This window comes from Tupaia chinensis, unplaced genomic scaffold, assembly GCF_000334495.1.
Source record: "Tupaia chinensis unplaced genomic scaffold, TupChi_1.0 Scaffold146140_1, whole genome shotgun sequence".
In the NCBI taxonomy this organism is placed as follows: domain Eukaryota; kingdom Metazoa; phylum Chordata; class Mammalia; order Scandentia; family Tupaiidae; genus Tupaia; species Tupaia belangeri.
Window position 1 is genome coordinate 3801315 of NW_006205995.1, and position 14619 is coordinate 3815933.

General features: G+C 40.1%; 1 protein-coding gene across 2 annotated transcripts in view; it reads left to right on the forward strand.

Annotated features, from left to right (window-relative positions):
- Positions 1 to 14619, forward strand: part of FAM227B (family with sequence similarity 227 member B) — a 207039-nt gene that overhangs the window by 186038 nt on the left and 6382 nt on the right. For both annotated transcript variants that reach the window (XM_006168774.2, XM_006168775.2), the window contains exon 14: positions 13944 to 14021. In XM_006168774.2, the coding sequence (XP_006168836.1) occupies positions 13944 to 14021 (78 nt within the window). The remainder of the gene's footprint in view (positions 1 to 13943; positions 14022 to 14619) is intronic.

Below are 14619 nucleotides of genomic sequence, written 5' to 3' on the forward strand. Positions count from 1 at the left end.
CAAAAGTCTTTGTCATACAGGCACTCATAGATTTTATTTCCCCACTAACCAATATGTGAATCATGACTTACAAGTTGTTACTAAAGTTACTAGGAATTGAGTATTCATTTAAGTCAGAGAGACTTGTTATTTAATATATATTCAAGGACCTGGTAATACAATTACATTCTTATTTATTTATTTATTTTTACTTTTTAGAGGCTTTTGCCTTAGGACACATGTGCTCACTGGAGAGAGACAGAGACAGTGAGAGGGAAAGTGAGAAATCACCCCTGGGGAGGATGGCCACACTGCAGTCCCTTCTCCATTCTCTTCCTGGGATTTCGGGCATGCACACAACACACACCCAGTGTGACTTTCAAGCCACTGACTTCAAAACTCAAACCATAGATGACCATGTGGGAGTCCAGTGACACAACTGCTAAATCATTGGCTGGCCCCACAATTACATTTTTAAAAGGATAAATTAGCTGAAAGACAAATGTCTAAAAAAACTTCTAATCCATAAACCTCTTATATAGTCCTGTTGGTTATTTTTCCAGTATACAGAAGATAAAATACCTTTTCCCGCCAATCCTTCTAAAATACTCAGGGTGAAGTTAGTAGGAAAGCCCACACTGCTAGGAAGTTTGTTCATTCTTCATGAGATTTTACCAAAAATTTAACCCTCACTTTTCTTCAACTTCAAAAATCCGGGTGTGGACATCACAATATTATCTGTTAATGAGACCATCCGGATAATGGAAACCAGATGGTAGCTTGCTGGAATGTGAGGGCTTTCAAAATACATTTTTGTTCAAAACACACAGCCCTGAGAACCCTGTGGCAACACAGAGATAAAAGACTCCCTCTGCCAAAATATGATGGAGAAAAGATATTTCCTCTAATTGCCTGAAAGGAAGAAAAACAGGGACACAGTGAGCTCAGGCCAGGGAAAGAAATGAACAGGAGAAACGAGGAAGCAGAGAGGAAACCAAAAAACCTTTGGTTGCACTACTGGAGCCTCTTCAACAGTATAGGGAAAAGATTTACTTTATTCAAGCTCAAATGTGAGCCTCTTCTCAATCCATAACAAGCAGATTTCAAGTCCTTTCATGCTCTGAGAATTGGATTCTGTTGGAGGAATTTGACCTTCCATACCACTAGTGATTCAGTTGGTAACTAGTTTGACTTTTCCCTGAAATGATGACATTCCCATTTTGTCAACTCACTGTAGAACTAGATTCTTCTGAGGCCGCGTTAAGAAAAAAGAGGGCTTAGACGTCATTTTTCCCATTGCCAGCTGTTGACTTCCCTAAACAATCACAATAACCCATTGACCAAGCATTAAGTTCTAAAGACCTCCTGCAATAAGAGAGTACACTAATTTAATGGAGTATCTCACGATGGGGAAGTTCTGGCAATATATTTATGGTGTTTTAGGGCCTGAGTTGGGTGATTTTTGAGGCAAGCATTGAAAGGCAAGGGACTGCTTGGAACTTATGACAATATACTTTTGGACTGGTGGGCCCAATGAAGCCAGGCTCTTCAAGTGAGCCTTAATGAACAAGCTATTTTAGTTTGTTCACGGTCTTATCTTCCAGGGAAAGCATCTGTTGGAACAAGTAGCCTTGTCATTTTTGTTTATTCTCAGCATTGTCAAACATAAAGGGATGAAAAATCTCCCTGGTCTCCAGGTTTTTAACACAGAAACAGGAACATATGGAAGATGCTCTGAATGCCTAAATAAAGAGTAGTTCTTCAGCTGCTGGACTGATGGCAAAATACTCTCAGTTGCTAACATCCTACAAGAATCTCCTCTGCTGATAAGAGTGGCCTCACCCAAGGTTATGTTCTATGGCAGATTATATTTTTCAATTTGGCAAGAACAATATCTTTCCTGCATGCTCTGTTACTATGGGATCGCGCCACTCAGAGACCTGTCCCATGCAGTGGATTAGGATGAGTCTATCAAAAACTACTTCTTTGCACCTCTTCATCTGCATTTACTGCTACCTTTGGCCCTGCCTGGATTTTCTCCTCCAGCCTGAATTCTCATTTTGAATTCTAGACCTGTTGTCTACTCTATTTTCAAAAGACTTCAAATCCTGCATACTGTCTGATTCTGCCCTATTACATGCATTATCTGGGCCCAGATTCCAGGGTTTTCTTGTAGTTCATTTAATAAACATATGCAGAAAACTTACTATGTGCTGTATAATATGATATGTGCTACAGATATAGCAGTAATCCTTGCCTTCAAATCATAGGTAACACATTGTCTACTATTATACCTTGTCCACAGCTTGTCAACGCCACCTCAGATAGTCTTTCTAGCCTTCCTTCCATGTTTGTCTGAGTAAATTCTGTTCTTCCTTTTTCCTCAATGTCAAAAGCTGCAGTCCAGTGGGCTTCAAGAAAGAAAGAGACATTGGGATCAGCATTTGTTGTGGTAGTTAAGGCACTGGACTCCCACATAGCCCACCACAGTTCAAGACCTGGTGACTTGAAAGTTATACCAGGTATGTGTTGCATGTATGCCCAAAAGTAAAAAGGAGGAGAAGGGATTGCAGCGTGACCATCCTCCCTGGGGGGGGGATGATTTTTCACTTTCCCTCTCTCTGTCTCTGACTCCCTCCAGTGAACACACATGCCCTATGGGGAAAGAAGAAGAAAAAGATATTTACAAAGATCTCAAGAAACACACTTCTTTTGCCCAGAATGGTAGAATCCATAGAAAAAGAAAATGGATATAATGTATTGCTTGTTCTGGAAGTATCGAGGGCAACATTTGAAGCATGAATGAAATGCTTATAGTACTGAACAAGAGTATTTTGAACAGAAGCTTAGTCTGAAAAGCAAATGGAAAGTGGATTCATCAGCTTTCCTTTCTCCACAGAACTAGCACTAAAGGACTGTCTGCTTCCTTGCTATAATGCCATGTAATTCCTAAATAATCTGGCATCAAGAGGCCTGGGGAAATTTCACCAGCAGAGTGAGACAAAGAGAAGTGGGCAGAGGAATTAGAGGCAAAGAAACAAGCTAGAAGCAGGGAAATGCATTAATTGGAACAAAACAAAACAAATTGCCACTCAGTATTAATTTTGATACCCATTAAGAATCACTATGAGGTCACCGTGTCTTTGGCTCCCTTATCTCAGAGATCACTGCTAGGAAAAGAAAAGACATATTCACTCTAGAGTAAATAAGAGAGAATTTACCCGAGTTTTTAGTGATTATAAAAGCAAACAGGACAGGAAGACCTACCAAGATGAAAAGATGGACTATAAAGGCCAGTGGTGGCATGGTGGTTAAGGCAACTGGACCTTACATGGCCAACTACATGGTTCAAATCCTGGGTCAGGTGACTTGAAAATCTCACTGGGCATGTGTGCATGTGTACCCAAAATACCAAGAAGAAAATGGAAGAGAAGGCATTGCAGCATGGCCATCTCCCCAGTGGGGATAATTTCTCACTTTTCCTCCTCTCTCTCTCTCTCTCTCTCTCTCTCTCTCTCTCCTCCCACAAGTGCACATGTCCTATAGCAAAACAAACAAAAAATTGGACTATAGAAAAGTCAAATTCACAATGCCTTGTGGGGATTCTGAACATAAATTGTTTTAAGAAATTAACCAGGACCAGCAGATGGTGTAATGGTTACATCACTGGATTCTCACAGAGTCAATCACAGTTCAAGTCCAGGACCTGGAGGCTTAAAACTCATGCCGGTGTATGTGCATGCATGCCCCAAATCCTAAGAGAATAATGGAGGAGAAGGGATTGTGGCATGGCTCTCCCCCCTGGGGGGGGGGTGATTTCTTGCTTTCTGTCTCTGTTTCTGTCTCTGTCTCTCTCTTTCTAGCAAGTGCATATGCCCTATAGCAAAAATTTTTCTCTCAAAAAAAAAGAAGGAAAAAAAAGAAATTAACCAACTTTTCTTACTTCTGTTGTTTTTTAAAAATAATTACTTAATTTTATTATTATTATTATCATTATTATTATTAAGTTGCTATAGGACATGTGTGCACACCAGAGGAGGGGAGCAGGGAATGAGAAAGCAAGCTGCCAGGTCCAATTTGAACCATGTAATGGCCATGTGGGAGTCCAGTGGCATGGTTAAGTACAGACTTAACCACCACACCACCTGCTGGCCCCACTGTGGAGAGTGGTCAATCTGAGCAAACATGGTGATCTTAAGACACATGTAGAAATGCAGTTCCATGAGCTTCATTTGCATGACATGAAAGCAATTTGTATGTGAATACACTAGCTCCCTGTTGTTATTGAAACTGCAGAGAAGTATCAGGCTAAAAGAAGTCACATGTGGGAATTAGCAGTTAGCGTAATGGCTATGTCGCTGGACTCCCACATAGGCGACTGCAGTTCACGTCCCGGACCCAGTGGCTTAAAACTCACGCTGGGCACGTGTGCGTGCGTGCCCAAGATCCCGAGAGGAGATTGGAGGAGAAAGGATTGAGGCGTGACCATCCCCTCTGGGGGGTGATTTCTTGCTTTCTGTCTCTCTATCTCTCTCTGTCTGTCTGGTGAGCGCACGCGCCCTATAGCAAAAAATCTCTCAAAAACAACAAAAAAAAGAAGTCACATGTGTTTATCAGAATCAGCCCCTGAAAATCAGAGAAATTACATGACACCAGCTGTGACACCACTCAAAAGAAAAAAAAAAAAAGGGAACCAGCAGTTAGCGTAATGGCTATGTTGCTGGACTCCCACGTAGTCGACTGTGGTTCGTGTCCCGGACCTGGTGGCTTAAAACTCACGCCGGGCGCGTGTGCGTGCGTGCCCAAGATCCCGAGAGGAGAATGGAGGAGAAGGGATTGCGGCGTGACCATCCCCCCTGGGGGTGATTTCTCGCTTTCTGTCTCTATGTCTCTCTCTGTCTGTCTGGCGAGCGCACGCACCCTACAGTGAAAATCTCTCCAAAAAAAAAAAAAAGACACATTCTGCCAAGAGAGCCCTGACATCCCACTTTTGTCTTTTTTTTTTTTTTTTTTTAATCATGCTATATGGCACATGTACTCACCGAATGAGAGCCCAAGGAAGGAAGGTGAGATATCACCCTCTGGGGTGGGGGGGCGGAGGGGGGGAATGGACACCACACAATCCCTTCACCTCTATTTTCCTCTTGGGACTTTGGGCACATGCCCACACATGCCTGGCATGATTTCAAGTCACCAGGTTTCAAACCACATAGTTGGCCATGTGGGATCCAGTCTCCTTTACCTCCACACCATGTGCTGGCCTCTAATTATTCTTTCTTTTAACTCAGTTTCATGGAACCAGCTCATAACAGGCAATTTATTTTCTTTTACTCCCTATTCATATAACCTTGACAGCTTCTCCAAGTAAGAAGAACTTAACAATTCGAATAGATCAAGAATTTAGAAAACTAAGTCTAGTATGTGCTCTAGTCAATGATACTCTCACATTGAGTCAAATGCAGGCTGGCCCCATAGCCTAGTAGTTAAGAAAGCTGGATACCACATAGTTAAATGAGGTTCAAATTCCGGCATTGATGGCTTAAAAAACACACTGGACACATGTGCATGCATGCTCAAAATCTCAACAGGATGGATAAATGGAGAAGGGATTGCAATGTGGTCATGTCCCATTGGGGGTGCTTTCTCTCTGTCTCTTTCTTTCTCTCTCTCTCTCTCTATCTATCTATCTTTGGAGGGTACGCATACTCTCTGGCAATTAAAAAAATTATAGAAAATGACAATATAGACTATTTAGAACAAGATTTAAAGAAAAATAAGTACATATACCCATCTAGGCATTTATGATGTCTTTCATCACTCTAAAATGTGTACAATGTTCAATATGGTAGCCCATGTGTGACTCTTTGAATTTAAATTTAAATTAATAAAATTAAGTATAGGAAAAATTCAGTTTATCCATTATACTAACCACATTTCAAGTATTCACTAGCCATATGTGACTAATGGACAATGCAGATATCAAACATGTCTATCACCACAGAAAGTTCTATGGACAGCACTATCTTAAGCAGAAAAGTTTAATATGTTTCACAGAACTTCAGATTCACCTTGGGATATCAGGCAGCCAATATGTACAGAACTTACTTTTGCCTTGCCATTTGCAATCTTCTAGTTTTAGAAACTGAGGTGTTTAAGAGATTGCATATCACCTTATTCATCTATTCTGTATTCATCCAGCCAAAAAATTACTAACAAAATCCAGTTCATCCAAGTTCTTAAATTCTCCTTTTTTATTTTGTTTTCCCTGGTTGGATTTCCCCCCTTTAATTCTAGTTTGGTTTTGTTTTTTGTTTAGCTCAGAGAAAAACTATAGCATGTCTTTAACCCATAGAAAAAAGCCACTCTCTGTATAAGCCCTGATGTCAATAACTTTATAAGTGACCTAGATATGTATGACTGCCTTCTGACAGGAGATTTCTGACCTGTGGATTGCATTGCTTAATTCTCTTTTATGCTGACTTATGTCAATTATCTAAAATAACCTATTAACTCTTACACTTGGCTCTCAGAGAATTCCATTATGGACCAAATGCTAAATTTTTAACAACTCATTTAAGAGTTTTTTTAATAAGGTATTTTACAAGCATAAAAATATCATAAAGGCATTGTAAGATAAAGGATACACATCAAGTATTTAAATTTTGCTCTTAAAAAAGAGAATATTTTCTTTTTAGACAGCTTTTACTTGAACCTATTCTAAACTTTGTCGAATAGCTTGCTAAGTTTCATTTACAAACTGCTAGTTAAGAGTGGGGAATTCATTTTTAAAAAACTGAAAATGAAAATAAATTTTTATAAGAACTTGAGAAACAGAGATTTTTGTTTCATATGGGTGAGTACGTGCATGTGTATTGTAAGCATTTTGTATCTACCTTGAGCCAGGGACAATTACAAAATTGTAAGATCCGGCCCTTTTTTCTTATAGATTCAATTTAAGTTCTAGCTAAAGTTTTGTTTTTTGTTTTTTTGCTTTTTTCCTCTCCTTTAATAAAAACACAAGACACAGACCACAGTTCACCAACTGGTTATTACAATAACTAGTGAAATAAATGGCAGACATTAGTAGCTTGAGGTAATCAGGTTCCAAGGAACAGGGTGTATCAATTACTTAGCCACAAGTTGGACTTTAGATTATAGACATGCCTCAATGGGAAAATAAGGGCTGTGGGGGGCGGTGACCATACAGGAGTAATTTCTCATCTTCGGGAATTAGTAAAGTTTGGTTTTTATTTTTTCACTTTAGTAGAGATGTAATAAAGCCCAATATGTATCAAATAAGAGAAAGAAAACTTCTTTTTCAAATAGGTTAAATGATTTTAAATGTTAGAGGCAGTGTTCTTGCTATAAATGTTATTAGTCAGTAAAATTAAATGGTAAAGCCAAAATGTTTTTGAATGCTTGCAATTTAGGGCTGAAAACCAGTATCTCAAGTAAATAGAAAAAGTTGACTAGATAATTTGGTGTCCATACAACTCATTTCTCCCTGTAGGAGACAGGCTAGCAAGGGAGGAAGGAAACAAAACTTATTTGGTCACTATGAATTCACTCCACAAAAAACACTGCCGATCTTCGGCTCTCAGCAATTCTGTGCAGTGCTCCTTGGTTTCAGACAGTAGAAATCATATTCTAGCTTAGCTACTATTCAAGGAAAAAGTCAAATTGGCTTCTTCTGGTGGTTGCCTCACATGTATCTGTTTTTTGTTTCGCTACTAATAGTCAAATTTGGCCCATCTCAGAGAAGTGGGGGCTCCAGAATTTCTACCTTTACATGAAAGACTTAGATATTGGGAACCAGCGGTTAACGTAATGGCTATGTCGCTGGGCTCCCACGTAGTCGACTGTGGTTTGCGTCCTGGCCCCGGTGGCTTAAAACTCATGCCGGGCGTGTGTGCGTGCATGCCCAAGATCCCAAGAGGAGAATGGAGGAGAAGCGATTGTAGCGTGACCATCCCCCCTGGGGGGTGATTTCTCGCTTTCTGTCTCTCTGTCTCTCTCTGTCTGTCTGGTGAGCACACGCGCCCTATAGCAAAAACCTCTCCAAAAAAAAAAAAAGACTTAGATATTTAATCCAGTTCCAAGCAGAAAGCTTGAGAACTTGTCTTGAATGTATATTTTTCAAGAAAACCTAGAGTTTGTATGCTTTTGGAACAGTTTTGTGGAGGGTGGAAGGACTAATAAAAGTAATGGGGATGGCTGAAGTGTCTGCAAACAACTCTTGGAGCTGTCTCTGATAAAGGACATAAGTTATAAAAATGTGAGGATCTCTGTAAGTCAAAAACTTGTTTATCCAGCCTTAACAGAGAGTGAACTCTTGCCCATAATTAAATTTTCCAGATAACTAAAGCTGGCTATTTGAAGTACTAAAACTTCTTATGTTAACCATTTTAATGGAAAATTTCATTAAAGGTTATCATACTTCCCTGACCACTAAACAATATACAAAAAAATAATTAACTTTATGGTTATGACTAATCTCTAAGGATGAAATCTCTGACTCAACTGCACTTATATTAACAGAAGAACCCGTGTTCAGGAGGCAAAGAACAGTAAACATTTGCTGTTTACCTAACTGAATACCTAACGTATTCCAGCACTCCTACTAGTATGAGGATGGTAAGCAATTTAATAACGAAGACAGGAAATAGTGCCATCAGTAACAGATCGTACACGAAGATGCTGTAGTAACATGGAATGGTGCCTCCCAGCCAATCTGAGACAGCCCTGCCCTGAAGGAGCAGTTTGCAAGGCTTTTAAATTGAAAACTAAATATTATAGTTCTATCTTCTACTTCAAAAACTGTTGTCACTTCTCATTCTTACTAATTCCTTAAGGGCAGACACCATGTTTTACTCATCTGTGTGTCTCAATGCCTAGTAAGAGTCCTGGCAAGTTTGTTGAATACTTTTATCAATAGTTAAATATGTGATATCTCCAGTAGCCATATTCTCTCACTTTCCTAGATTATGATATGAAACTGCCACTAATGCTATATTAAATAGTGAAACATTTTGTTTGTTTGTTTGGTTGGTTGGTTTTTTTTGCCATAAGGCACATGTACTTGCTGGAGAGAGACAGAGGGAGTGAGAGGAAAAGTGAGAAATCCCCCCCAGGGTGAATGGGAGGGATTTCTGCCATCCTTTCTACACTGCCATCTTTTCTCCTCTATTCTCCTCCTGGGATTCTGGGCTCGCATGCACACAAGCCTGGTGTGATTTTCAAGTCATTAGGTCCAGGACTTGTACCGTTGCTGTAGGACATGTGCAGTACAGTGCCTTAGCCACCATACTACCTGCTGGCCCCACTGTTACCCTATTTTACATATAATACCAGGTTGAAGCCTTTTCGCCAAGATGGCGCCGAAAGCGAAGAAGGAAGCTCCTGGCCCTCCCAAAGCTGAAGCTAAAGCAAAGGCATTGAAGGCCAAGAAGGCAGTGCTGAAAGGTGTCCACAGCCACAAAAAAAAAAAGATCCACAGGTCACCCACCTTCCAGAGGCCCAAGACTCTCAGGTTGCAGAGGCAGCCTAAATATCCTCGGAAGCCCAAACATCCTTGGAAGAGCGCCCCCGGAGAAACAAGCTTGACCACTATGCCATCATCAAGTTCCCCCTGACAACCGAGTCTGCCATGAAGAAGATAGAAGACAACAACACACTTGTGTTCATCGTGGATGTCAAGGCCAACAAACACCAGATCAAACAGGCTGTGAAGAAGCTCTATGATATTGATGTGGCCAAGGTCAACACTCTAAACAGGCCTGACGGAGAGAAGAAGGCATATGTGCGACTGGCTCCCGATTATGATGCTCTGGATGTTGCCAACAAAACTGGGATCATCTAAAGCAAGTCCAGTGGGCTAATTCTAAATATACATTTTTCCACCATAAAAAAAAAAAATTAAAAAATTAAAAATAAAAAAACAGGTCGGAGATTCCAAAAGTGATACTCACTTATAGAACAAGGCACATATGCATAGTGATCATTTTAAATTTTTGGAAAATGGCAATGTTGTAGATGTTTGACACACTTATAAATCTAACGTTAAAATAGTTTATGGGTAAACAACGGTAAACGCTAAGTGGAAGATCAGTTAGGTCACATGCTAATAAGTTATTTCAAGAATTTAGTTCTAAGAATTAAGACTTAAATGAATTCTGGTGTCTGAGGGTGAAGAATCTAGTCACTCCTGCTACTTCACTTTCTTTTACACTGCTTGTTATACAATAGCATATTTTGTAGAATGAACACTCTGGCCTCAGAGGCACTCTGAGATTCCACCAAGGAATAAAGCCTCTGCAGCCTTATTCTAGAACAACACTTTTGGCAGGTAAGGAGGAAGTTTACCCCTGGGCCATTCTCTTTCTGAGTCTTACACACACAAACTCTCCAAGACGAAAGTATTTTTCACTCTAGAAGCCTGAGTCCCTTCTGCTATAATATAATGGAACTGGAGCCTACAACTTCTGAAGTTCTTTGTTTCTCCAATATTTTGTGATTCTAAAGTAAGATCAGAAACTCCAGAGTCTGAACTGAGACCTCTAGGATGCTCCAGTCTTGGTTTTTCACATCTCAGCCATCACAGTTGTGAAGTTCCATAGCAGGACGTTTGTATTCACGCCCAAATGGCTCCCGCTCCATTCAGTGGTTTGCCAGGTAGCCTCCCTGTCATACTGCACGGGAAAATAAAGCATAAGGCCAATTCAGGCAGTGGAATTGGAACACATGTTGCTATAGTCATCTCCAAGGAATAGCCAATAGCCATTCTTCATAATTTATAAAATTTAAGCACTTAATTTTTCTAATTAAGTAAAAAATGATGGCTTTAACTATCTAAAGAGAATAAAAATTAGGATATTCATAAACACACATTAACAGAGATCCACTGAAAACCATCACCATTGACCAGTACAAGAAAATGCTAAGGACTTAGTCAACACCATCCATATACAACCCAGAACCTCATCACACAGCATAAATGTACAACCGTAACCACATTCTGTGAACAATCAGAAGGACTTTATAAGAAGTATATACTTAGTTAATATCAATAAAACCATGTGTTAAAAATTAATAATTTAGAATAGATAATACATAATTCTTTGTTTCAGTACCAATAATATATAATAAATGTAAAAGCCAAAGAAAATCTAATTAGTTCAAAGTGGCAAACATATAATTTCCCTCACAAATATTTAATCATGGAAACCATACTCAAGAGCACAGCGGAACTTTGTAGAAAGACAAATTCTTTGAAATTCTAGCAGGTACTCTGAGGCAGAAATTAAATCATGGCAGGAAATAGTTGTATTCAAATAAAATTTAAGCAGCTCAAGACCATCTATATTTTAGGAAAACTGCATTATTAGTTGTACTAATCACTGTACAAGAAAAACGACACTGTTTTCTGTAATGTTTCCTCGGAGTACAGTTAAGACTTTCAGTTACTCGATGTAGTTCGGGGAGTAAGAAAGGCATTAAAAGTAACCCAATATCTCCGAGTGTCATTGTTTCAAGACCATTGCTGAGTTTTCTCTTCCAATTCTACTGAATCATCAGGGCAACAGAGCACCTTTGGTATGTACGCTTATTCTGTTGGGCAACACATAGGATTATGTCAGATAGTTATTTCCAAGTATCTAAAGACATCAGTCACTTTTTCCTCTCCTCTTGCTCAGCAGCCTCAAACACTGGCACTGGAGTGGCCTAGAGGGTGGGGCTGTGGATGCTAGCCCTCGTGAATAAGGGGAAAGATAATGTGGGATACAGCTCAATGAATATAACAGCAGTAGGCTTCTCTCTAAAATCTGTCTCAGAGAATATTGATCCCATTCAGCCTAACACAGTCACAGAGACCTTCTAGAACTCTACGCTTGGTAGGATATAGTATGGTTTTCTTTTATACTCGGTGATGCTATAAAGGAAGCTGCTTTAATCATAATCTGTGACCAGGAGAGAGAATTCGCCACGCCTGCTGTTGTTAGGAAAGTTATCTTCAGAGCACAGAAAACCAGATGTTCTTTCCCTTGATTCTAAAATCTTGGGGTTCACATTATAAGTCATTAAAGATACTTTCTGAATAGAGCTTCACAGAAAAGACATAAAGTCAAGTTTATTGTAAAGATCTTTGTTAGGAACCATTCACATTTTTCCTTCTTCCTCCTCTATCTAAATTGAGATATAGTACTCAAGAAATTCAGTCACAGAACCAGCAGTTAGCATAATGGCTATGTCGCTGGACTCCCACGTAGTCAACCACCATTCGAGTCCTGGACCTGGTGGCTTAAACTCATGCCAGGCACGTGTGCATGCGTGCCCAAGATCCCAAGAGGAGAATGGAGGAGAAGGGATTGTGGCATGGCCATCCCCACTGGGGGTGGTGGTGGTGTCTCGCTTTCTGTCTGTCTGTCTCTGGCAAGCGCACGCGCCCTATAGCAAAAAACCTCTCAAAAAAAAAAAAAAAAAAAGAAAAAGAAAGAAAGAAAGAAATTCAGTCATAAAGTTAATGGTCTAAGAAGCCCTGTCCCCAGGAGCCAAATTCACTGGGCTCCTCATAACTTTTTTATACTAGGTAAGATTGAAATGAGCATCGGTGCAAGCAGGTGGCATGGTACTTAAGGAATTGGACTCCCTCCCACATGACTGACCATGGTTGAGTCTCAGACCAGGCACATGTACATGCATGCCCAAAATCCCAAGAGAAAAATGGAGATTATGTCATGGTCATCTCTCCTGGGGGATGATTTCTCATTTTTCCTCTGTCTCTCTGGCAAGAGTACCTGCCCTATGGCAAAAACATTACAAATAACTAAAATAATTTTAAAAATTTAAATGAGCATCAAGAACAGTCTTGAAATAGAAAATTTTTAAAAATCTTACATGAGTAAACTGCATTCAGGGGAAGTCAGAGACACTATTGAGGTGTGTGGTTCACGATGGGAAGTGGGGCCATACAAGGACAGTCTCCTCCCCTGTACTTTGGTGGTAGCAGAGGTTTAAGAGCTCTTAGTGTAACAAGGAGGGTGAGGTGAGAGCTTCTTTTAACACTTACAAGGGACTGCCTCCTTGAGTCACTTGTTTGTCACATGCTACTTTAAAAGCGAAGTGTCTGCTTTGTCAGACACAGGTGAGAGTTAGAGACACAGCCACAAGTTGTACCAGAAACAAATGGGACAAGAGCCCAGCCTCATTATTGATACACAAGCAGCTTCTGCTTCCCATCTTCCTTTTGTGCAGTTAGCAGAGGCCAGACTAACTGAGGCAGCCATGCATGCTGCCAGTTACCCCTAAAGCCTCTCAGAAGTCCTTAGAACATGTAAAAATGAAGAAATGCCTAAACAGGGTTACAAAACTTGGGGTACACTTTTAATATATATTTTTAAAATTGCTGTTTTTAAACACACAAGGATGTATGAAACTGTTGGGTTGTTGGAAAAGTCATGACACATTTTTACATAGAAAAACATGGAAAAAAATATACCATGATTTTTCTGACCACCTAGTATTTAATCACAATATGCTGTGGTTGGTGTGGCCTAAAGAATGGGACATGCTTTTTTTTTTTTAAAAAAAAAAAGGAATTGTTTATTTCATTTTATTTATTGTCATTATTATTTAATTTGACTAAAGAGAGATAGAGAGAAAGAGAAAGGGAAAATGAGAAAGCAAGCTGTCAGATCCGGGACACAAACTATAGTCGGCCATGTGCGAGTTCAGTGCCTTAACCATCATGTCACCTGCCAGCCCCAGGACACAAATTTAAAGTGGTCTGATGAGTCATCTCTTTTTCAGTTCCCTCAATATAACTTCAGACATGAGTTCATGTTTTCACTTGAGAACTTCCATGACTCGGAAGCAGGCTAGATCCCCTGGGCTCCCCGTGAAAGGTACTGTTTACCTCTCCCAAATGTTTCTAACTGGAAATCTTTCCTTAACTACAAGCCTAGCACACCACCTGCTCCAACATACCGTGATATCATAAAGGAGGCAAAAAAACAATTTGCAAAGAATCAAAAGGAGTTTAGAATGTAAGTTCATGCCAGTTTATATTAGTAAATATAAAATCATACTCTCTGAGAGCTGGAAGCACTCGTAGAAAACATAACTAAGCTCCTAGTTTTACTGATGGAGAGTGTCATTTCTGAGCATCTTAAACACTCAGAGATTTTACTCACTTAAGGAAGAGACAGGATGGGCACCCCACTTTGGCTACCTGATGCAGTTCAAGGACCACATGAAAGAGAAGTAAATGGAGGAGCAGTCCATAAGGTCCTATTCGGCAAACAGAACAAAGTCTGAGCCCCTGCCCTCCAAAGAGTCACCGTCTCCTACACACCCACCCATGTGCACAAGAACACAAGTGCACACACATGTGTGTAGACACACACACCCACACACACACCACATCTTAGATTTCGTGAGCTTACTGGGAAGACCTAGGGATGGAGCCCTTGCTGGAGAGTCCCAGTGGACAGCACCAGGGTGTTCAGGTGATGCCTTGGGTACATGTATAAGCAAATGTGCTGGGGGATTCTTCACACTTAGTACTGCAGAGAGAGGGAATGGTTTCGTTTGTGATGGGCTTTTACTAACATGTAGTTGTTAGCAAATTGTGGATTTATTCTT